Source organism: Camelus bactrianus, chromosome 4 (genome assembly GCF_048773025.1).
Source record: "Camelus bactrianus isolate YW-2024 breed Bactrian camel chromosome 4, ASM4877302v1, whole genome shotgun sequence".
NCBI classification, from domain to species: domain Eukaryota; kingdom Metazoa; phylum Chordata; class Mammalia; order Artiodactyla; family Camelidae; genus Camelus; species Camelus bactrianus.
This window is the reverse complement of record NC_133542.1, coordinates 22,877,841-22,903,177: the sequence shown is the minus strand read 5'-3', so window position 1 is coordinate 22,903,177 and position 25,337 is coordinate 22,877,841. Positions and strand designations below refer to the sequence as shown.

Here is a 25,337-nt window from a genome sequence, read left to right as displayed (position 1 = left end):
CACCCCCATTTCTCATCAACCAAGAGGTTAATGACCATCCAGCCTCTGAAGGGTGTTGAAGTGACAGGCCAGGTGAGTAATGTGTTGCTTGGGCTTAGAGAAATGAGTGGGAAAGAGATGGTGGTGTTGAGGGGAGGAGGGGCTGAGCAGCGCTTATATTTCCACTGTGCTCCCAGCAAGGGAACAAGAATATTCCATGGTTGGGTGGACAGCACCTAGAGGTGGCTGGGCTTTTTCATTTCACCTGTATCTGAACAAGGAGCTCCGGGACCGCCTTCCACTGGAATCAAAGAAAGGAAAGACGCTAAGCTGAGCCTAACCTCTCAGATCAAGGGCTCTGCAGAGAACAGTGTCCTTTGTCTCTCCCAGGGTCCTCCAAAGAGTCCATCAGAGAGCCAGCAAGAGGGGACTGGCCACCCAGAAGCACTGACAGCCAGCTAGTGGCAGCCAGGGAAGCAGGGACAACCAATGTTCAGAAGCAGCTCTGAAGTCCCATCTCTGGTGGGATTTGAGATGGGGGTGGGGATGGACAGAGCTCTGAATTGAATGTAGGATTGAAATTTTAAACTGAGCATGAACAAGGCTTAAATATTACAATAAATCTGTTTTGATAACCAAAAGTGGCTGAAAACATTGCAGAATCTGGGCAAAATACCATCAAGGGACCCACCGCCCAGGGGTGGAAATGGCAGCTAACAGAGCATACTTATTTAGAAAAATAACTTAAGGTTTTTTCCTCAGTACGTTGAGATTCCAATAAAGTATATGTTATTATTACTAGTTTTAAGGCTGGTGGAGCAAAATTTAAAAAGAGAACTATATATAGAAGCTTCAATTCACAACCCACTCTGGCTTTATCTCATGAAACAGAAATAGCCTGAGAAAAGACACAAAAGATTTCACATCTTTCCATCAAGAATCCACTAACGCAGACGATCAAACCTGTACAAACCAGGAAGCTGGGCTACTATCCCTCTCTACTCATCAAGAATGCGCCGTGAAAACAATTTTTCCTGCAATAGTCCTCATTAGTATCTTCTTGCAGCCAAGCAGGTAACACACACACACACACACTCACACACGCACAAAGCACTGGGGAAGGAGAACTGGAGAGGGCCTTCACAGCAGTGCGCCCCAGTCACTGTACTTCTCCATGCCTTTTCTGGGGTCAGAACACCAGAGAATCACAAGAGAAAAGAAGCAGAAACTGTTGAGAACAGAAGTTCACTGGGTCAGAGTCCCCTGGAAACCAAAGAATTGGGAGGAAAACAATACTCACTAATTTGTCTTTTAGCTGAAGAAAGATTAAGTCAGTGAGCCAAGTCAGGCCTGTGACCAGCTGAAACAGAGATGTATCTAGGGAATGAATTCCAGAGTCCAAAGTATTCTTAAAATAGAAGATTTCTAATGTTTTTCATAACTACTTTATTGAGGTATGATTGACAGGTAAAAAGTGGTACATATTTAATGTACATAACTCAGTGAATTTGAGGATAAGTCTACACCTTTGAAACTATCACCACCATCAAGGCCATAACCAAGAAAGAAATCTTGTGACAACGTAGACCTGGAGGCTATTATGCTGAGTGAAATAAGCCAGATACAGAAAGACAAATAGCATATAATCCTACTTATATATGGAATCTAAGATAGTAGAACTCATAAAAGCAGAGTAGAATGGTGGTTGTCAGGGGTTGGGGGCAGGGGAAAATGGGGAGGTGATGCTCAAGTAGTACAAAGGTTCAGACATGCAAGATAAATGAGTTCTGGAGATGCTCTATAGAGCACAGTGCCTACAGCTAACAGTACTGCGTTACATACTTAAAATGTGTGAAGAGGCAAAATCTCATGTGAAGTGTTCTTATCACACACAAAATAATAAAGTCAGTGGGAGGAAACTTTGGGAAGTGATGGATATGTTTACGGTGTTCATGGTGAAGATTTTAAATACTTTTCATGTTAATGTAGTCCTCATGGCAACTAAAAAGGTAGACAAAAATATATGAAACCATCACTCTCAGACAGAACGATGAACACAAAAAAAGGGGGGAGGGTGACGTAAATCCTAAAATCCCTTTGGATTTCTGCTTGCAGTCAAGTCACTTTGTAGTCTGCTACATAAGGAGGGGAAACCCCATGCAGAGCATGGTACTCTTACTGGGCTGAGGAGACAGGGGCTGGGATTCAGGGAGTTAGAGGAGACTGGAATCTGCAGGGCAGAGTACCACAAGGAAAGGTATCACACAGAACAACAACTCCAGAAGTCTTCATGAGGATCTCTGAGACTGCCGCTGAATACTGAGCCACACTTGTGTGGGGGTAAGACTCTGCAAGGCTGAGCCACAAACGACTGGGAAATTGTGAGCAGAACAATTTTCAAATTGGAGATGTTCAAGTTGAACACTCATGCCTTAGCACTAGGATTAAATTAGCCTTTTTAATCAAAGATTAAAAACCAGACTCCAAAGGATCAAGCTGATCAGCAAGTAACTTAACAGCTTCTCATAACAAAGTCCAACACTCTTAAAGAAAGGCAATGGTATCTCTTGCTCAACAATGTCAAATTCAAACAGTCCAGCTTCCAACCAAACATTACTAGACACAGACAGAAGTAAGGACATGTGACTCATAACAAGAAGAGTTAGTCAATAAAAACAGATGAAAAAGTGACAGAAATGACGGACTTAACAAAGGGCTTAAAACATAGCCATTATAGTCACGTTTAACTATTTAAAGGAAAACAAGTACACAATAAAAAGAGAAATGAATGGTCTAAGGAACTAAGTATAACTTCTAGGAATGAAGAATATAATATCTAAAATGAAAAATTCACTATATGGGATTAACAGTAGATTAGATAATGCATAAAAAAAGATAGTGAACTTGAAAAATTAGAATAGAAACTACTCAAAGAAGAAAACAGAGGCAGAGAAAAAAAGACTGAAAAAAATAAACGGAGCCTCAGTAACCTATGGAACAACACCAAGTGGTAAAGCACGGGCTTAAAAGTGATAGTGCGGACAAAATATTTGAAGAGACAATAGCCAGAGTTTTCAAAATTTGATGAAAATATGAACCCATACATTTAAGGTGTTCAGTAAACTCAAGCTGAATAAACATAAAGAAAATCACACCAAAACACATTATAATTAAACCGCTGAAAACTATAGATAAAGGGAAAAAAATAGAAGACTTGTTAACACACTTCTCACCAGAAAATATGCCTGCCAGATAACAACATAATGGAAGGGGCTGAGTGTGGGTGTGTGAGTTGGGAGGGATGGTGTGGAAACCCTACCAAACTAGAATTCTACATTTAATAAAAAATATCCTTCAAAAATGAAAGTGAAATAAAGCTTTCCCAGACAAACAAAAGTTCAGTAATTCATTACTAGTGGGCTTGAATCACAAGAGATGTGAAAAGATATTCTCAGGTAGAAGGAAAAGATATACATGGAAACCAAAAGGAACCAAGAACTCCAGAAACTGTAAACAAAAGCATTTTTTAAATTTTAAGATTTCTTTAAAATATAATTGATTAGTAAAAGGAAAGTAATAGCAATGTACTGTGAGGTTTATAACACACATATCAGCACAATATATGACAACAATATCCAAAAGGAAAACAAAAGGAAATGGAAACAAAATATTGTATGGTTTCTGTAATGCACATGAAGTGGAATAACAATATTTAAAAGTAGATTGATAAATTAAAGAGGCATATTGTAATCCTGGAAAAACCATTAAAAATTAAGAGGGACAGTTAATAAACCAATAGTAGGGATAAAAAAAGGTATTAAGAAAATACTAAATTAATCCCCCCAAAAGCAGGAAAATGGAACAAAGAAAAGATAGGGCAAATGACAAACAAGTAGCAAAATGATAAATTCAAATACAACAATAAAAATAATTACATTAAGTGTACATGGCGTAAATCAGCAGTTCTAAAACTGTGGTCTATGGTCCCTTAGCACAAATCAATAGAAAACATCAGACTGTACTGGTAGTCATTGTATTCTTCATCATCATTAAAGATGTAAGATTTACAGGGAAAAATTCAGTCTCAGTTAAGAAAATCATTCATGAAGCAGTAAAAACTATTGGTGCTATCAAATCATGACCCTTCAGTACCTCTCCTGTAAACTAGTCCTCTTTTTCTCTAGAAATACAGCATACAATCTATTTTGCCTGATATCATTAGAGCTATTCCAGCTTTATGATTACTGCTTGCATGTTTATCTTTTATAATCCTTTTATGTTAATCTATTTATGTCTCTGAACATAAATTTTGTCTCTTACCGACAGCATATACTTGAATCCTGCTTTTTTCTCCAGTCTGACCATCTGTGCCTTTTGACTGGAATTATTATTCCATTTGTTTTAAAGTATTATTGATATGGTTGGATTTATATGTACCATTTTACTATGTTTTCTATTTTTTTTTCCTGTTCCTCCCATACTGCCTCCTTTTGTCTTAAATATATATTTTTAGTTTTAATTCCTCTACTGACTTTAAACTATATTTTATCAGATTATTTTAATGGTTAGTTCAGCAATTAGAATGTCTGTTGTAACTTATCTCAGTTACTATGGATTAATACTTATTTAATTCCAGTAAAACACAGAAACTTGGTTCTATTATAGGTCCATTTCCTCTCTTCCTTTGTATTATTTTGTTTTACATATTTTATAAAATATCTGTATTATAAACCAAGCAGTATGGTACACAACCAGGAAGATATAGCCATTATAAATCCATACTCAAACAAGCGAACTCTAAAATAAATGAAGCAAAGCCTGAAAGAATTAAAAGAGGAAATATGTAATTCAAAAATAGCATTTGGAGATTTCAATAGCCTAATCCCAATACTTGATAGAATAACTAGACATAAAACCACGAAGGATATAGACTTGAACAAACATATCAGCCAACTTGCCGTAACTGACACTTGTAGAACACTGTACCTAAAACCGGCAGAATGCACACTGTTTTCAAACATACTTGGAATATTCTTCAAGAAACATCATATGCTAGGCCATAAAACAAATATCAATAAATTAATAGAATTGAAATTATACAAAGTGAACCTTCCAATCACAATGAATTAAATTAGAAATCAGCCATAGAAATAAATTTGGGAAATTTCTAAATGCTTGCAAATAAAACAACATATTCCTAAATAATCTATGGTCAAAAAAATAAATCATGAGGGAAATTAAAATATTTTAAATTGAATGAAAACAAAAATCCAACACATCAAAATTATGGGATATAGCTAAAACAATACTAAGACGGCAGTTTATAGCTTTGAACATTTATGTTAAAAAAGAGTAAAAGTTTTAAATCAATAATTTATGCTTTCAGCTTAAGGCAACTAGAAAAAGAAAAGCACACTGAACTCTAAATAAAAAGCAAGCAGAAGAAAAGGAACAGAGTGGTAATAAGAAATGATAATACAAATCGATGAAATAGAAAACAAAAATAGAGAAAATCAATGAAAACAAAAGCATGACTTTTTAAAAGATCACAAAACTGACAAATCTTTCAGTAGACCAAAAAATCAAAACAAAAAAGGAAGACAGGTTACCAAAATTAAGAATGAAAGAGGGGACATCACTACTGTCATTAAGGAAATTAAAAGGCTTCTAAGGGAGCACTATAACAACTTTGTGCCAACATACTAGACAATTTGAATGAAATAGACAAATTCCTAGGAAGACACAAATTCCCAAAACAGACTTAAGAAGAAACAGAAAACCTGAATATACCCATACGAGATTAACAAATGGAGTAAGTAATTTTAAATCTTTCAGCATAAAAAAGCCTAGGTCCAGTTAGCTACACTGGTGAAACATATCAAATATTTACCAATCCTTTGTAACTGTTTTAGGAAGTAGAATAAATTAAAAACTGAGGATTATTTATACACCAGAATAGCACTCAGTAACAACAGCAACAATAAAAAAAAAAATTTCATACTTACAACATGAATGAATCTCAAAAACAATGCTGAGCAGAAGCCTGTAAAAGAAAAAGGACATACCATGTAATTCCATCCATGTGAAATTCTGGAAAAGGCAGAGCTAACACAGTGAAAGAAAGCTGATCAGTGTTTCCTAGGGTTAGGAGTAAGCTGCTCCAGGGAACTTTTTGGAATGGCTGAATATTCTATATCTTGATTGTGCTGATAGTTACATGGGTGTATATGTTTGTAAGAATTAACTGAGATACCCTTAAAATGGGAATATTTTGTTATATGTAAACTGTACCTCAATAAAATTTATTTTAAAATGGAAGATATAAAATAATAATCTGACAATAAAATTCCATATTACATTCATAAAAAATAAGTGGAAGTGGGGAATAAAAACATGAAAAATTGGAGATGGAGAAGATGGCGGAGTAGAAGGACGCTCGCAGGTCACCCTCTCCCACAAATACACCAAGACCCACATCCACTCAGCCAACCAGAGCACCTGTGGAACTCTGACAGAACATCGCCCTCTTCAAAAGATAAAGACGCCAAAAATCTGGTAGGAGAAAAGGAAAAAAGAAAGAACAAAAGGCAAAGCAGCGCGGGACGGGTCCCGCCGGGAGGGAGCAGCAAAGGAGGACTGGCGCTCGCTCGCTGGGTCTCCCCTCTCCAACTGAGAGGCCAGCGGGACGGAGGGGGAGCCTCCGAGGCTCGGATCTGTACAGAGCAGCCCTTGACTAACAGAACTAAGTTAAACGGGCACAGAGCGTCCCCTCGACACCCAGCCTGAGACGCTGGCCGGCAGCGGCGGGCAGGGCCAGGCTGCACAAGCCGGGTGGAGGACGGAAGCGGCTGCACGGAGGCAGCCCCGGGGGAACGCAAGGGGCTGCGCGCCGTGGCTGTGGGTGCACAGGGCAGAACAACCTGGGCCCTCCATAAAACAGCAAGGTTGATGTGCTCTCGGGGGAAGGGTGCACACCCCCATCTCTGAAAACCCGCGGAAAGTTTTCGGGGGAAGAGAGGCGGGGCTCAGGCACAGCCGCCATATCCTCCTCGCTGAGCACCCAGGCGGGGGCGGGGGCGAAACCTGCATCCACACCGAAGGGCTTAGCAGCCTCAAAGGCCAGACTGAGACTGGCCTGCAGCCCGGGGCAGATCCTGGTCCCTCAGAGAACTTGCTCCACAAAGACAAACAAGGAGCTGGGTTTTGGCTCGGAGCAGGGACAGGGCTGTCCCTCGGTCTTCCCCGAGCCCACCCGCGGAGCGCCGACCAGGGCAGAGCGCGCAGCCACACAGAGAGCAGAACTACCTGCGGTGCAGGTAGAGGGAGAGCGCCCCCCCCCCCCACGCCTTTCGGGCAGGAACACAGCCCCTGACCGAGGTGCTGGGAGGGGGCACGACCCGCCCTCCTACCCGGCCAGTCTGCAACATCTGACTGCGGCATCCGGAGGGGCAGCGACCCGCCCGCCCACAGCAGAGAGCTGCACCTGACCCAGTGTTAGGAGGAGGCGCGATCTGATTGCCGACAGGTGCTGGGAGCAGCACAGAAGAGGGCGCCAACGGAGGGCCTCTGAAAACAGCAAGCTGAGCTTCCAAAACAGGACGAAGACAGAAAGACTTCACATTAAAAGCACAGACTCCAGGAGAACACCGACAACCCCCCCCCCCCTTTTTTTTAAATCTGTTTTTACCTGTTCTATTTTCTATTACTCTCTTAATCTTTACTTCTTAATTCATTTCTATTTCTCTTGGGTTTTGATGTCCTGCTATTGATTAGACACAGGTTTCAAATACATCTATTCATCTCCCCCCCCTTTTTTTGTAAAGGTTTCAAAAGGATGTCTCAACCCGATTAATACTCTGCTTCAACTCACTCTTATATTATTCATTATACACTGTTTTCAACCCCTCTTTCTCCCTTCTTTTAAAATTCTTTCTCTCTCTCTCTCTTATTTTTTTTTCTTTTTTTCCTAAGTTCTATTCCTAAATAGGCATCAGATAGATAAAATCCTTAAGGACCAAAACAAACAACTGATACTCCATAAACCACAGTGACAAAGAGGTATGAGCAAGATGAAGAAGCAGAAAAACCTTTCCCAATTAAAAGAACAAGAGAAATCCCCTGAAAGAAAGATCAACAAAATAGACATCGATAGCCTACTAGATCAAGATTTCAAAAAAGGAGTGATCGAATTGCTGAAGGAATTAAAAGAGATAGTGTTTAGAGATATAAAATATGTCAAAAATGAAATTGAAGCTATAAAGAAGAGCCAAGTAGAATGGGTAAACTCATTGACAGAGATGAGGAATGACCTAATAGCTGTGCAAAGCCGACTAGATAATGCAGAGGAACGAATTAGTGATCTAGAAGACAGGGCAATAGAAAGCACCCATTCAGAAGAACTACAAGAGAAGCAAATAAAAAATAATGCAAATAGCATAAGGGACCTATGGGATAATATAAAGCGTCCCAATCTTGGCATAATAGGGGTCCCAGAAGGAGAAGAAAGATCAAAGGGGATTGAAAAGGTTTTTGAAGAAATCATGACTGAAAACTTCCCAAACTTAAAGAAGGAATCAGATATCCAAGTACAGGAAGCTCAGAGGGTCCCAAACAGGAAGAACCCAAATAGACCCACACCAAGACATATCATAATCAAGATGGCCAGTGTCAAGGATAAAGAAATGATTCTAAAGGCAGCAAGAGAAAAGCAAAGAGTAAGTTACAAGGGAACCCCCATAAGGCTCTCAGCTGATTTCTCTACACAAACACTACAGGGCAGAAGGGAGTGGCAAGATACATTCAAAGCCCTGAATGAAAAAAAGATGCAGCCTAGGATCCTTTATCCAGCAAGGCTATCCTTGAGGATAGAAGGAGAAATAAAGAGTTTCACAGACAAAAAAAAGCTGCAGGAGTTTAGCAACACTAAACCCATGCTAAAAGAAATATTGAAAGGGCTATTCTAAATAGAAAAGCAGCAGGATGCTACAGAAATGAGAAACACACAACTGGAAAGGTGATAACTCATGAATTACAAATAAAGTAAACACGAAATTATAAAAGAAGACATACAAATCACTGAGAGTGGGAGAGGGAGGCAGGGAAATATAGAATATTTTTTTCTTTCTTTTTTAAACTTTTTTAACAGTAGGATGGGTTTGAGATCATGTTACTATCAGTTTAATAAAAACAGTTATAGTAATGGGTTGATAGATTTACAAAAAAGGGTAACCACAAGCCAAAAATTTACAAAGGAGTCACAAAAAGTAAATAAAATCCATGATAATACAAAGGAAAATTACCAAACCACAAAAGGAAGAAGAAAGGAACAAAGAGGATATACCAATTCAACTGCAAAGATAAGTTCAAAATGGCAATAAACACACATCTATCATTAATTACTGTAAATGTTAATGGACTAAATGCTCCAGTCAAAAGACACAGAGTGGCAGACTGGATAATAAAGCAAGAACCTTCAATATGCTGCATACAAGAGACCCACTTTAGGGAGAAGGACACATATAGATTGAGAGTGAAAGGATGGAAAAGGATATTCCATGCAAATGGAAAAGCCAAAAAAGCAGGTGTTGCAGTACTGATTTCAGACAAAATAGACTTTAAAACAAAGGCCATAAAGAAAGATAAAGAAGGACATTTTATAATGATTAAAGGAGTGATACAAGATGAGGATATTACACTCGTTAATATATATGCACCCAATATAGGAGCACCTAAGTACGTACAAGAATTACTAACAGAGATAAAGGGGGATATTGATGGGAATACAATCATAGTTGGAGATTTTAACACTGCATTAACATCACTAGACAGATCTTCCAGACAGAAAATAAACAAGGCAACAGAGAAATTAAATACTATAATAGAAAAACTAGATTTGGTGGATATTTTCAGAGCATTACACCCCCAAAAAATAGGATATACATTCTTTTCAAGTGCACATGGAACATTTTCCAGGATCGATCATGTACTTGGGCACAAAAGAAACCTCAACAATTTTAAGAAGATAGAAATTATCTCAAGCATCTTTACTGACCACAATGCCATGAAACTGGAAATCAACAACAGAGAAACAAAGGAGAAAAAAAGGAAAGCATGGAGATTAAACAATATGTTATTGAAAAAAAAAATGGATCAATGAGGAAATCAAAGCTGAAATTAAAAAATACCTTGAGACAAATGATAATGAAAGCACAACCACTCAAAACCTATGGGACACAGCAAAGGCAGTGCTAAGAGGGAAGTTTATAGCGATACAGGCCTTCCTCAAAAAAGAAGAACAATCTCAAATAAACAATTTAACCCACCACCTGAATGAATTAGAAAAAGAAGAACAAAAAGCCCCAAAAAGCAGCAGAAGGAAGGAAATAATAAAGATCAGAGAGGAATTAAATACAATAGAGATTAACGAGACCATAGAAAAAAATCAACCAAACCAAAAGCTGGTTTTTTGAAAAAGTAAATAAAATCGACAAACCTCTGGCCAAACTCACAAAGAAGAAAAAAGAGAGAGCACAAATTAGCAAAATAAGAAAGGAAAATGGAGAAATTACAACAAATAAAATAGAAATACAGAATATCATACGAGAATATTATGAAAAACTATATGGAACCAAACTGGATAACCTAGAGGAGATGGACAAGTTTCTGGAAACATACTGTCCACCAAAACTGAATCAAGAAGAATCTGAACACTTGAACAATACGATCACTAGAAAGGAAATAGAAATGGCAATTAAAAACCTCCCTACAAATAAAAGTCCAGGACCGGACGGCTTCACCGGGGAATTCTACCAAACATACAAAGAAGAACTCATACCAGTCCTTCTCAAACTCTTCCAGACGATTGAAAAGGAGGGAATACTCCCAAACTCATTCTATGAAGCCACCATCACCCTGATACCAAAACCAGGCAAAGACACTACAAAAAAAGAGAATTATAGGCCAATATCACTGATGAACATAGACGCCAAAATCCTCACCAAAATTTTAGCAAATAGAATCCAACAACACATAAAAAAGATTATACATCATGACCAAGTAGGGTTCATCCCAGGGACACAAGGCTGGTTCAACATACGCAAATCAATCAGTGTAATATATCACATCAACAAGAGAAAGGACAAAAACCACATGATCATCTCAATCAATGCAGAAAAAGCATTTGATAAAATTCAACACCCATTTATGATAAAAACTCTCGCCAAAGTGGGTATAGAGGGAACATATCTCAACATAATAAAAGCTATATATGACAAACCTACAGCCAGCATAGTACTCAACGGTGAAAAACTCAAAAGCTTCCCACTAAAATCTGGGACAAGGATGCCCACTATCACCACTCCTATTCAACATAGTCCTGGAAGTGCTAGCCACAGCAGTCAGGCAAGAGAAAGAAATAAAAGGGATCCAAATTGGAAAAGAAGAGGTAAAAGTGTCATTATAAGCTGATGACATGTTACTATATACAGAAAACCCTAAAAGGTCCACACAAAAGCTACTAGAGCTGATTGAAGAATTCAGCAAGGTAGCAGATTACAAAATTAACGTTCAAAAATCAGTTGCATTTCTTTACACTAACGATAAATCAACAGAAGAAGAAAGTAAAGAAACAATCCCCTTTAAAATAGCACCCAAAGTAATAAAATATCTGGGAATAAATCTAACCAAGGAGGTGAAAGAATTATACACAGAAAACTATAAACCACTGATGAAGGAAATTAAAGATGACTTTAAAAAATGGAAAGATATTCCATGCTCTTGGATTGGAAGAATCAATATTGTTAAAATGGTCACACTGCCCAAGACAATCTAGAGATTTAATGCAATCCCTATCCAATTACCCAGGACATATTTCACAGAACTAGAACAAATCATAATAAAATTCATATGGAACCATCGAAGACCTAAATTGCCAAAGCATTACTGAAGAGAAAGAAAGAGGCTGGAGGAATAACTCTCCCAGACTTCAGACAATACTATAGAGCTACAGTCATCAAAACAGCATGGTATTGGTAACAAAACAGACATATAGACCAATGGAACAGAATAGAGAGCCCAGAAATGAACCCACAAACTTTTGGTCAACTCATCTTCGACAAAGGAGGCAAGAATATACAATGGAATAAAGACAGTCTCTTCAGCAAATGGTGTTGGGAAAACTGGACAGCAGCATGTAAAACAATGAAGCTAGAACACTCCCTTACACCATATACAAAAATCAACTCAAAATGGATTAAAGACTTAAACATAAGACAAGATACAATAAACCTCCTAGAGGAAAACATAGGCAAAACTTTATCTGACATACATTTAAAAAATTTTCTCCTAGAAGAAACAAAAACAAGAATAAACAAATGGGACCTAATGAAACTTACAAGCTTCTGCACAGCAAAGGAAACCAGAAATAAAACAAGAAGAAAACCTACGGAATGGGAGAAAATTTTTGCAAGTGAAACCGACAAAGGCTTGATCTCCAGAATATATAAGCAGCTCATACGACTCAATAAGAAAAAAATAAACAACCCAATCCAAAAATGGGCAGAAGACCTAAACAAGCAATTCTCCAAGGAAGACATACAAAAGATCAAAAAGCACATGAAAAAATGCTCAATATCACTAATTATCAGAGAAAGGCAAATCAAAACTACAATGAGGTATCACCTCACACCAGTCAGAATGGCCGTCATTCGAAAATCCACAAATGACAAATGCTGGAGAGGCTGTGGAGAAAGGGGAACCCTCCTACACTGCTGGTGGGAATGCAGTTTGGTGCAGCCAATATGGAAAACAGTGTGGAGATTCCTCAAAAGACTAGGAATAGACTTACCATATGACCCAGGAATCCCACTCCTGGGCTTGTATCCAGAAGGAAATCTACTTCAGGAGGACACCTGCACCCCAATGTTCATAGCAGCACTGTTTACAATAGCCAAAACATGGAAACAGCCTAAATGTCCATCAACAGGTGACTGGATAAAGAAGAAGTGGTATATTTATACAATGGAATACTACTCAGCCATAAAAACCGACAACATACCGCCATTTGCAGCAACATGGATGCTCCTGGAGAATGTCATTCTAAGTGAAGTAAGCCAGAAAGAGAAAGAAAAATACCATATGAGATCGCTCATATGTGGAATCTAAAAAACAAAAACAAAAACAAAGCGTAAATACAGGACAGAAATAGACTCACAGACAGAGAATACAGACTTGTGGTTACCAGGGGGGTGGAGGGTGGGAAGGGATAGACTAGGATTTCAAAATTGTAGAATAGACTACACTGTATAGCACAGGGAAATATACACAAAATGTTATGATAACTAACAGAGAAAAAAATGTGACAATGAGTGTGTATATGTCCATGAATAACTGAAAAATTGTGCTGAACACTGGAATTTGACACAACATGGTAAAATGATTATAAATCAATAAAAAAGTTAAAAAAAAAACCATGAAAAATTTAGAACAGCTTTCCCCTCTGGGGAGGGAAAAGGGGAAGATCCTACAAGGGTTTGGATACCAGGTCAGGATCCCTGGAGGCCCTCTTAGCGGTCACCTACCTCAGTGATCACCGAAATTTTAAAAATTTGAAAAAATTTTTTTTTCAAATATAAAAAATGCACACGGAAAATGAATGGCAAAAATTAGAGCACTTTGGACGGATTGGTATTTTCCATATTGTGGGTAGTCGTCCATGTTGAGTGCTTTGAAACATTCAAGAACTTTCTAAATAAGACATCAAGTTGTAACCGGTATAGACCACCCCCAAATTTGATGCTGGTTACTTCAAGCTGCCATTAAAATATAAACGTGTTAAATGGAATGAGGGTATTTTGGCCATATCTACACACCTTGTACAATTTATAGAACAAATCTCATTAACTTGATGGTCATTACTCATCCATAGTTTCAATGTGAACTATAAAAACTCCACATCGTACTGGATCCTCAATCATTTGGTTTTTGCCAAGAAATCTTCCCCAGTTAAAATGAGGGAACACTTCTACTCATAAAAAATAGTAAATTTTGGTATTGAGGATAAATATTATCCAGACTGTGTCCAGACTACTAATGACGCACTTAAGTGCATGTGTACAGTAGCATCTGAATGTTTGGATTTCTATATCCCAAGTTCTCTATTTCCCAAATTATTCTGACTTTCTAACATGCAAAACACATTGCTATTTAGGTGTCTGATATTTAAGCAGAGCCATTTTTTTTTTCCTGGAGAAAACGGCTAATTTGAAAAATACTAGGTAACCAGAGGACATATAAAGAATGTACTGTGACTGATACAAATATTTTTTTAAGTAAGCTTAGATGTATTTTTTTTCCCAAAGCAACACACATCCTCTATCCTTCCTCAGTCCTGTTTGCTCAGCTGGATGTCCACAGGGTCCAATTTTCCCTCCAATTGCCCTTGCACGCTAATATAATTGCAGCTCATATGGGTAATTGGTCAGCCTAGAGCAGCATTTGTATGCATTTGTTCATTTACGGTATCTGGCAGCTTCTCAAATGATTTTGCAGTATTATAATACTATCACGTATTTTTAGTTTTTCTCTCTTTATAATAAGGCTAAATAGATGTGTGAATCTTTAAGAATGCTATATTTTAAGTGCTTCAAAGCAAGCATACAGAAATACAAATTCTCCTCTTAAGTAGCTAATGTTCCTTTTCACTTATTAAACAAAGAGTAAAGGAACTTGAGTCTCAAATGCATAATGTTCTGCCCTACCTTCCCCAATTGCTTGCCTCCCTTCACAGACCAAGTAGACTCAAACAAACTTTAGCTTGAAAAAGAAAATAACAGAACAGTTTCACTTGATAATGTCCTTGATGAATAAGTAAAAATGACTATTTTCATTAAATCTTGACCTTTGAGTGCATTTTCAATATTCTGTTTGACAACATGGGAAGTAAACATAAAGCACGTTACCTGCATTCCAAAGTATGACTGCTTATTCTTGAGGGGAAAGCACTGCTGTGACTGTTTGAGTTGCAAGCTGAACTAACCAGTTTTCACGGAACATCATTTTCTTCTTGGGAGAATAACTGACAAACTTTGGTTTTTCAGAAATGGGTGTTTGGCAAGCATTTTCTCAAAAGGAGTGAAGTGAACCTGCCACATTATGGAAAAATCACTGACATTATGTTGTTACCAATAAGAAAATTCAAGCCTTTAAGTGAAAATAAGCATTTTGCAAAATGTAATGTGTCATTATGAGCTTAACAGTTTTCCAGTACTTAACTTTTCTGACAAGATCAGTGCTAATATTAATTTAAAAGTTTTAATATAATTTTACTTTATTTTTATAGAACAAAAAATTGTGTCAACACTTGGAAGATCTGTATTACTCCAATAGTTTCCAAATGACCAATGAATGATGTCACAAAATCATGCATGGATTAGAACTTTCCAAAGTGAAAAAGAGACCAGTGACTTTTAATGTAACAGAGTATGAGAAGTTCCTTGGTGTTGTTTCTAGTTCTACACTGCAACTAACTGTAAGAAACCATAACCTGCTGAGATTTTTTAGTATCAAAGAAAAATATCCGCAGTCACTGGTAAAGACTATTAAAATATCCTTCATTTGCATGCAACCAGACTTTTCCATATACCTCAGCCAAAGCAACAATGCAACAGATGGAGTGTAGAAGAGTATAAGGATCCAACTTCCTTTTATAAAGGCAGATAACAGAAAAAACTTTGGAAAAAAAAGGTAAAATCACTGGTCTCTAAACAAAAGCACATTATTTATGTTAATGTGCAGTGGGTTTATTATCATTGTTTAAATGAATTAATAAATAAGCATTTAAAATATTTCTCAGTTTTAATCTCTAATATAGTCAATATTGATAAAGAAATCTACATAAGCAAAAACTCTTCGGGGCTGCAATAACTTTTATGAGTGTAAAGGAGTTCTGAGACCAAAAGCTTGAGAACTGTTGGAATGTATCATCACTGAGAAAGCACAATTATTGTAAACGCAGCTCAGAATCAGGGCAAGAGAAAATGAAAACAGAACAAGAATAAAGTTTTATAATCCTTCAAAGTTTGTTAGAATGCAAAAATTTGCTTTGATTTACCAATGCAGCAAAGTTTATAGTTTTATCTGAAATTCCACCAAGTCATTTAATTCATCTGTTAATTCAGAATACTTACCAGCATTACTTTTCTGGTAATAAAAATCTAAGAAGGATTTAAAAAATAAAAGTTAAGCCCGTATCTTTCAATCTCAGGACTCCTTCACTGTTTATAAGACATACTGACTTGTCTTTTAAGATGATATTTTTGACAGTTTATACTCAGTAATATATATGTCTCCTTTCTGACTTCTTGCATGTACAAGTCAAACAATTAGTTGAGATTTAGGAAATTCATCCATAAAAAGCTACCCAAAGACTCTTAGACTATAACTCCCTAAGAGCAAAGGCTGTATGTAACTTAATATTCCTATTTCTAAAACAATGCCTAGACATACACTCTCTGCATTCTATTTTACATAAATTAGTCCACAAAGAAAAAATATTTCCATAAAATAGCCGTCTGGCACAATAAATGTCAAATAAATTGGGTGACTGAATCTAGCCATCTGGATCACCTCTAGACAAAAATGCAAAACCAAAAATATTGTGTTTGTCAATTTCAAGCCTACTGTATATATCTAGTTTTTCTTGAATACATAAAGGATTGTGAGATCAAGGGCGAACAAAATCCTAAGGCTACTAAGCATGAATAATCATCCAAATTGCATAAAACTAAAGAAAGTGGCCTGTCACACTCAGAGTACTGAAATCTACCTAGAATTTGAGCTGATTTTTATAAATAAAGAGGTGGGAGATAAAAAATAGTCCTAAGTTTTAAAAAAATATTTATTTAAAAATAAGATTTCTAAAAATACAGTACATAATACATTTCAAGAGAAGTAAAAATTCCACAATTTAAATTAAAAACAATCTGCAAAGAAAATAGAAATATTACATGGATAAAATTAAATCATTAAAATAAATTAAAAACAAAACACAATGGCGTTCTTAAGGTAGATACATGGTTTGTTTTTCATTTTAAGAACCAGTGTAGACTTTTCATTTAAACAAGTACAGCTCGGATACACGGCTCCCACTCGTCATTTTCCTCCCTCTTCTCAATCAATTCTCAGATCCTTCAACTACTATTTTCCTTATGACTTTAAGCACTAGGAATATTAGTGAAGATTTTTCTTTAAATGCTCTTAGGGGAACTGACAAGTTAAAATAGCAGACATGAAGCAAAACAGCACTCAGATTTAAACATATTCACTGAATGAAAAAAATGCCTGACAAATTTAAAAACAGGACTTCATATGGCACTTGGAACATACCACTATTAAAATAAAAGTCTTTTATTTCAGGGACGTAATATTAGACACCATTTGAGGTTGACACAAAACTTTAGGAGCCTCAAAATGTCACAGATTTGCCTTTTCATTAAACTTGCCAGTCACACTTAAAAAGGCTAATTCCAGGACATAAACCTCACACAAGCAGGATCACCTACGGTCACTTCCCCCAGCAGCCTATTCTGTTCCCCCTTGCAACTCTTTGGTCGGAGTATCTCCAGCTGTGGTGAAAATTCTTCCCATTCTATCACTAAATTGTTTTATTATACCTATGTTAAAGTAGCAATTTCTTGTTAATATTCATCTCTGGAGGACAGCAGATAACTGGTGAATTTCCCACCACCCAATAACTTGAACAAATAACTGCATTTGGCCACGTTAATGAAAATGATACATAAACAAGCTGAATAACTCAGAACTGATGTTGTGGCAACAAAATCTAGGAAATATATTGTTGACAATGAGGGAGAGACATAATGTTGTTTCTTCCCATTATGCTTTCGAATTTTGTTTTCACCCCTAAAAGCATGTACATCTGTATTTCTACATTTCATTCAGATGACCCTGTCATATTTCACATTAATTTAAGACTTGATTTTTTTCCATTCAGAATTCACTGCAAAACCAAATATTGTACCTACATTCAAAGATAGGTTGATTTTAGTTGATTGAAAATAATGCACAATATTCTCAAATGTGATTGTCTACCTGTCCAATACACACACAGTTATTTTCTTGCCAGAATTTTAAATCATTTCAGCTACAGTTTTCTAAGAAAACTATATGAGTGTTCGAAAAGTCTGGGAAAAAATAGGGAACCAGGACAGTAAATGTAAATGCAGCAGTATGACATTTGGACAATTGTAACTACTTCTAAGGATATTTTCTCCCATTTTTTGTAAAATGAATCAATAAGCAGAATTAGCTTTTAAAATACTCTTCTTAACTCTTTAAATTTTATGCTAAGTAACAACACCCATTCAATTTTCTGTTTTGCTTAAATCACAGTTTTGCATTAAGCAAGCATGTCTGTGTATCTGACACACACACATATGTATATGTTTTTAAAGTGTTCTTTAATTTTATCTTTATTTGCAAAATAGCCAAATGGCAATATCATTCTTTAATACCGCTAAGGATTACACACACATACACACACACACACACACACACACACACACAGAATTCTTCATCTGTAATCTGAACAGGCCCTTAATTTTTCTTTTTAGCATTCTGTTTCAGCATCTATTAAAAGGGTCCAATAAGCTATATACATAGTTCATTTACAGAAATAAAAGTAGAGTTCTTACTATTTCTCACTTACTTTTGCAGAATAAAATGAAAAATCTTGTGTAAAGTGTTTCAATTATCTTTTGTAAATTCAACCTATTAACCTACTTTTCAAAGTAGCCAATCTATATGAAAATACAAAATCAAAGACCATACTGATCTTCCTAACTCAAAAAAAAAAGTGTAAATGAGAGACATTTAAAACCAAAGTGAGGCATCAGTGTGCAAAATCCAAGATCTATTAATCAAAATTGTTTTTAGTAACATTAAATTCTACTTTATAAACACAAGGAGGCGAAAAGAAAACTCTCAGTGAACGAAAAAGAAAATGAACTCTTTGGTACGGGAATTAAAAATGTCACTCAATGCTAAAGTGAGCAGCACCAGGATGTTTTAGTCATTGAGGTTGTAAAACACCAACTTCAGGCACCAGTAGTTAAAATATCACCCAACACACACTGGCAAGAACACAGAGCTTCCAATATGAAGACAAGCTTTCCCTTCTATTAACAGCCTACGCATTTAAACCCTGTACTTAGTCAAACAGGCAAGTGAAGCTACAAAAAGAAACACATCTCTTGTTGTTGATGTTTTGTCCACATCTGTTTATATATAAAGCTATCAACACCAGAAAGATGAGAGTGTTGAACAACTGTGGTAAGCACCACCTTACACAAGGATTGCGAGGATTCACAATACCAACAGCTATGGAGACCTTCAAGATATTAAAACTCCAGAAGAGTCCAGATTTTAAAGTGAAAGTCACGTTTCATATATGAATTATTGATTTTTTCCTGTTGACAAATTTTACTGTAATCCTCAGTATCCTTTCTTTGCAAAAGGAGACTTATATAAAACGTCTCAGTTTTTTCAATCAAACTTTGGGCAACCTATGCATTCCTCCTTGGCATTAAATAGCTGCACTTTCACGTAATTCTCAGCACTTCACGTTAGCATACATCGTACAATTATGACATTTAAAACTGAAAAAAAATTTTCAAAGGCATCTGACTAACTGATGAGAATCTGCAATGTAAACTCTTTAGATAAAATAGCTCAAACTAAATGCTTACCTGCACGAACAACTCATAGTAAAATGATGTCAACAAGAGATGAGGCTAAAATGACTGTAGCAGCGGGATCCTCTGATGTCACAGACACTGTATCTTGTCCACCCTGCTGCTAAGAGGCTGATTATACATGCTCCATCTAGCCTTCTCTCCATCTTAGTAAGTTTCCCTACTCTACCCAATTTTGGATACTCACCACCCATTTGTATCTGCCCTCTACAGTAGACAGGGGGAAAAAGGAAATAATAATAATAAAAAGTATAATGATAATAAAAATACTGGCAATACCAATGACATAAGAATTTTAAATACCATTGTTATTTCTGCTTCAAATTAGCACTAGCAGGCATTACAACATCTGAAGAACAGACAAAAATGTAGTAAATTTTGTTGTTAAAAAATGCACAACGATAATGAAAGGAAGCAACAGAAAAAACTTTCCTGAAGTTAAACTATCATCACCCCAAAGGCAGCAGAAATACTAAATACTGATTGATATATAGAATAACAACATTGATTCAAAATGCTTCAAGCAAGTTGATTCTATTACATTCTCACATCTTATTGAAGAATATTCTAGAATTCAATTGAGAGTGGCTAAATTCGGAGCATAATTAAATTTGTGATTTATAGAGAAATTCAGAGGATTCTTAGAATCAAAAGTAACAAATATGGACATTAAATAATACACTCATTCATTTGGTAATTATATGGTTAATAATAATAGCAAGTAGAACATACTAAATGTACCTGACTTACTAACTACATTCGCCAACACTTAACATTTTTTAACGCAATAGTAGTATAACTGGGTAAAAATCTAATAACTTACATCTATTAGTAAATTATTTACTGTTTGTAAGTGTAAACTTTACCAAATAAATTCTAGCTCTATATACATATATATATATATAAGAGGTCACGTCAAAACCTTATTTAATGAAGCAGCAACAGTCTAGTAAACTTGAGCTAAATAATCTATTCATACATGAAGCACAATGGAAGTAGAGGCTAGAGAAAAGTCCAGGGAGAGACTAGCAGCTGTTAATATTAATGCCATTGTAAATCAGAGCTGAACACGTTGTGATTTAATAGCAACACCTGTGAGAACATTCAAACTACCCCATTATCTAACACACAGAAAACCGTGTGGCCCTAATCTAAATTACTTCACACTTCCTGGTTGGAGATGTTTTCCTAACTCAAGTCTTCATGATTAGCATTCAGAATTAACACACCCTTTTGGGTGAAACATACCTCCAACTAATTATATATACAAAAGTGAATTGAAAAAGCCTGATGAAGTATAGCTGTAATTAGCCACCATCCTTGGAGAAGAGTACCTTTAAGCATCAGAAAACATTCACTTGATGCTCATTCTGACAGAAGTTTCAACTTAGCTGTTGTACTGAACTTTATCCATGCTTATGTTCTCTATTTCTATTATTTAAAAGTAAGCTATGCTTTCTTCTGTTAAAAGAGATGAATACATTATTTAAATATACCTATCTCTTATGTTAACCACAAACATTTTTAATACAACTCTTAAGCAAAATAGTATTTTTCTTACAATGGAACGTCAGTTAACTTAATATTTTAAAAATTCTGAAACCAATTTTTCAATTTTTACCTATAATCTTGAGCAAGTAAACATCTTTGCAGAAAAGAACATAAAACAAATATAACTGTTCAAGAAGTGTATCATAATAACTACTTAAAAATCTTTCATTACCAGAAGCCCCATGAATGACTTTGCTGATATAAAACATCCTTTAACATATATTTGCTTAAAATGAAATGCAATATTTATAAGGAAATACTCCATCCAACATATAGACTACATCAGTAATCTCACTGTTCTTAATTATTTCCTAATGCTCAACATCATTAGTTATTTTCATGGTTATCCAGAATACATAATAAATTGACTACTAAAGCTACAGCACTAGGTTGGAGCAGGAAAGTTAAAAAGAACAAAGAAAAGTATAGAAAGAATTATTACTCTCATTTTAATGCAACTGAATCAGTCAAAAAGATCATTTCAAAACTAGGACCAAAAAACTAAATGTATTTTTTTTGATAGTAAAACACCTCAGACACATGCTTGCCATTGTAACTACAATAAATTTGTTTTGTAATAAATTGGTAATTTAAAGGTAATGGCTTTTTTAATTCTAAGGACTTAATTTGCCAAAGTAAGAAAAATTCATGAAATGGTTGATATTTACTTATCCTGATCTGATATAAATGAGTATTGATAGTAAAAAATATAATATGAATATACATAAATGAAACAGTCAATCATATTTGTATGAGCCAGATATCATAAACAGGAACACATTCATTTTCATAAAACCTTACATTTTTGTACATACACTTCCCTTAAGTTTGTACCTCTGACATGTTCAGAATTTGGCTATGCAATTTACTTGTGGGGCAACAACCCTCTAGAGCCAGTATTATTACATCAGTTAGCCAAAAGAGGGCGCAGAGAAACACTCGAGTTGACGCACTCCCCAGGAAACTGCCAGTTGGTTCCTCTCAAGTTGTCTAACAAGAATCATAAAACCCAGTTGGGTGTGCTAACTTGGAAATACTGGGAGTTACAGCATAAGTATATCTAGATACACTTTAACATATATTTTTATATAAATATATTGATATGTACCATATCTGCCATTCAAAGAAAAATAAATATGCTTTGCCTAATGCATTAGTTTGTTTTCCAAAAATTTAGAAGAATCACGTACAGAGGGAGAAGGACCAGGGAGTGTAAAGAGAAGGGAGGGAAGTGAATGTGCTCCAGCAGTGGGAAATCTAAGAAAACTCAAACCAGAAACCCTCAGAGTGGGAAAGAGATCACATCTGGTTCTCATGACTGAGGCAGGGGTTGGCACTGAGTACCTCCCTGGTAATTTTCAAGGTAGCTACTGCTACTATATTAAGTATAAATGTCCATAAAGCTCTTTAGGGGATCTTCACTTGCCTTTGCTGTTTTCTCAAGGTCCTCATTTAAAAGGAATGTACACAGCATAAGGAATTCAACTGACACCTACCAACATTATCTGTACATCACTTCCTCATAACAGTTGTCACCAGGCCAAATCTGGTCAATATATTAAGCTTGCACAAAACCCAACCCACTTGCCTGACATGATATACTAATTTTGTGGTTCTTCAAGCTCTATAAATATATTTCTTATATTAAATTCACTATGCATCTTATCAGCACCAATAAATATTTTCATCTGCCACTTTAAAGTTTTTAAATAATAAAGTACTGTCATCAGGACATGAAAGACATGGTACTTATATCTCTGAGAAGAGCTTACCCTACTATCTTAGAGGATATTTACAATTTCTGAAAACTAACCACAGTATAGTTAATTGGCTGACAGTGGTAACCTACTATTTCATCATTTCTCAGGTATGACTCCTTACTATCAAAACTAACTAAAAAGAAAATATTGATATGCTCCAAGAATAGCAGACCCCTTCAATTTTCTCTTCAAGGAGAAGACCGTGAGTACATTACTTTTTTAAAAAGATACATGGATTTTGCAGTATTCTAATGGAAAAAAACTTTAAAACTGAATTTTTTCAAAGCATGCTAAGTATCTTTTCACACAAATATTCTATGCTTTCCAAGAGACCATCACAGTAATTTGAATTTGTATAAGGTTAATAATGAATATAGATCATTGTATTTTCTTATTTTAAGGTTATTTCTTCACATTAGCTGCTAACAAAAGCTCTCTCGATCCAAATTATAGTTGGGCAATTAAAATTTAATTTCAACTTGGGTGATTATAGGTACGCAAAAGTTACCTACTTTTACTAGTAACTTCCTATAAATAAAATTTCAGTATTACTTGGCCAGTATCTATTATATATAAATTGTCAGTGTGCAGTTTTAGATCTACTAGTAGGTAAACAAAAGTAAAAAGTATACATATTTTTTCAAAAGCACAATATTCCTCTTTATACTATACATTATATATTATCTAACTACACTAGCATTTTAAAAACATATGCATTCTAATATAGCTGCACTAGAAAAGGTATTTGTGGAATTATTGCAAATTCTTTACCCCTTTTACTCATCAAAATCTTAGGGTAAAACAGGAATACACGCCCACTTGGTCAAAAATTTCTCCTTGGAGCAAATATTTTAACAACAATCAATAATTACAACAGTACAGGAGAAGAAATGGGAAAGTTCATGTGGAAAAAATTAATCTTCCCTTTAAAATAAGGTAGGTAGCTGATGTTTTATTTTAGTAGTGTATTTATTTTGTTTCTGGTGAAGAGAAAAAAAAAATCAGAAAGCTCCTTCTGAGAAAACACTGTCCTTTTTTGTTACTGTTTTTGTTATTTTGTTGTTCACTCCTATATGATGCATTGAAAAAAAAACCCTACAGCATAAATAACAGGAAGTATTACATATTTTAAATTGTATTTTGAAAAGAAAATTTACATATAATATAAGGTGTATCAACTTTTGTAAAACTTGAAGAATTAAATTCAGATTTGGTTAGTACTGCTTAGGAGTGAAAAATTTAAATAAACATCTGAAATTTCCCATAAATTAAAATCTGTAACATTGTTAGTACCAAAAGAAATTATGTACAATTATTTCATCCCAATCACTGCCTTTTGAGTTTAACAACAAAAGCATTTAAAGAAATCCCTGTGGAAAGCTAATTTGAAAGTAAACATGCTTTAAAACTTAAATATAGATCTTGTATTAGTCCCACAACAGGATCAAGATCACTATTAAAATAAAGCCTGGGGCACATTATGATTCCTAAGATTGGTGGGTGGATTTTAATTGACTTGAAGACTGTCATAGTTCTATTATCAGAAAACCTGTAACGCATTTCCAGCATGGAGGACCCATCTGTGCCCACCATCCATCTGTTTAGACGTGATTGGCAAAGTGGTAGGGAACTCGCAGTGGTTGCCTCTGCCTGAAAGGAATAAACCACAGGATCTTCCAACGAGTGCCAAAAACTTCTGAGAAGGTCTGCTGCCATGGCTTTCGGGGCTTCGATCTACAGAAGACAGCATTATTAGTGAAAGACAGCACTCCCATGGTGCACTTCAGTCAGCTAAAACAATGCAGGTTGGCTGGGGATCCATTACTGGACTCTGATGAATTGTGTCCCAGCATCACAAATACAGCTTTCCTTTCATTACGGCGTGCAGCTGAGTTTTAATTCTGGCTAGCAGATATTGTATCTGTGTCGTCAATCAACCTGGGGCAACTTTTGAAGCAGAGGAGAATCTCAGGATTAACAGAATGTGTGTCAACAACACAGCAGCAAATCTCTTTTGATGTACTTTCAGGACAAATAATTTAACTTACTTTAGTTAGACAAGGAACAAGAACGATCAGAACTTATTTTGTTGAAAAACTATCATGGCTAGAAGACCCCTACTGCAAGACTGGGTTATGCTTGTCTAGCTCAGGCCTTACACAGGCACCAAGAAAAAGCCATCATTATATTATCTTCCCACTACATGCACACATTTTTCAAATGTGGCCCATTATTTGCATTTTAAAATAAGAACACTACCAACTTCACGTTTATACTT

The 25,337-nt window shown here is 35.8% G+C and overlaps 1 protein-coding gene and 1 long non-coding RNA gene across 5 annotated transcripts in view; both read right to left on the bottom strand.

Annotated features, from left to right (window-relative positions):
- LOC123614338 (uncharacterized) overlaps window positions 1-13,020 on the bottom strand; it is a 31,058-nt gene extending 18,038 nt beyond the window's left edge. The window contains exon 1 of the long non-coding RNA XR_006721687.2: window positions 5,985-13,020. This is a non-coding gene — a long non-coding RNA (uncharacterized LOC123614338). The remainder of the gene's footprint in view (window positions 1-5,984) is intronic.
- A 3,835-nt stretch (window positions 13,021-16,855) lies between these two features.
- The window catches only part of ZDHHC21 (zDHHC palmitoyltransferase 21), a 69,286-nt gene continuing 60,804 nt past the window's right edge, over window positions 16,856-25,337 (bottom strand). For all 4 annotated transcript variants that reach the window (XM_074361555.1, XM_074361554.1, XM_074361553.1 and 1 more), the window contains one exon: window positions 16,856-24,793. In XM_074361555.1, the coding sequence (XP_074217656.1) occupies window positions 24,661-24,793 (133 nt within the window). In that variant the 3' untranslated portion in view covers window positions 16,856-24,660. The remainder of the gene's footprint in view (window positions 24,794-25,337) is intronic.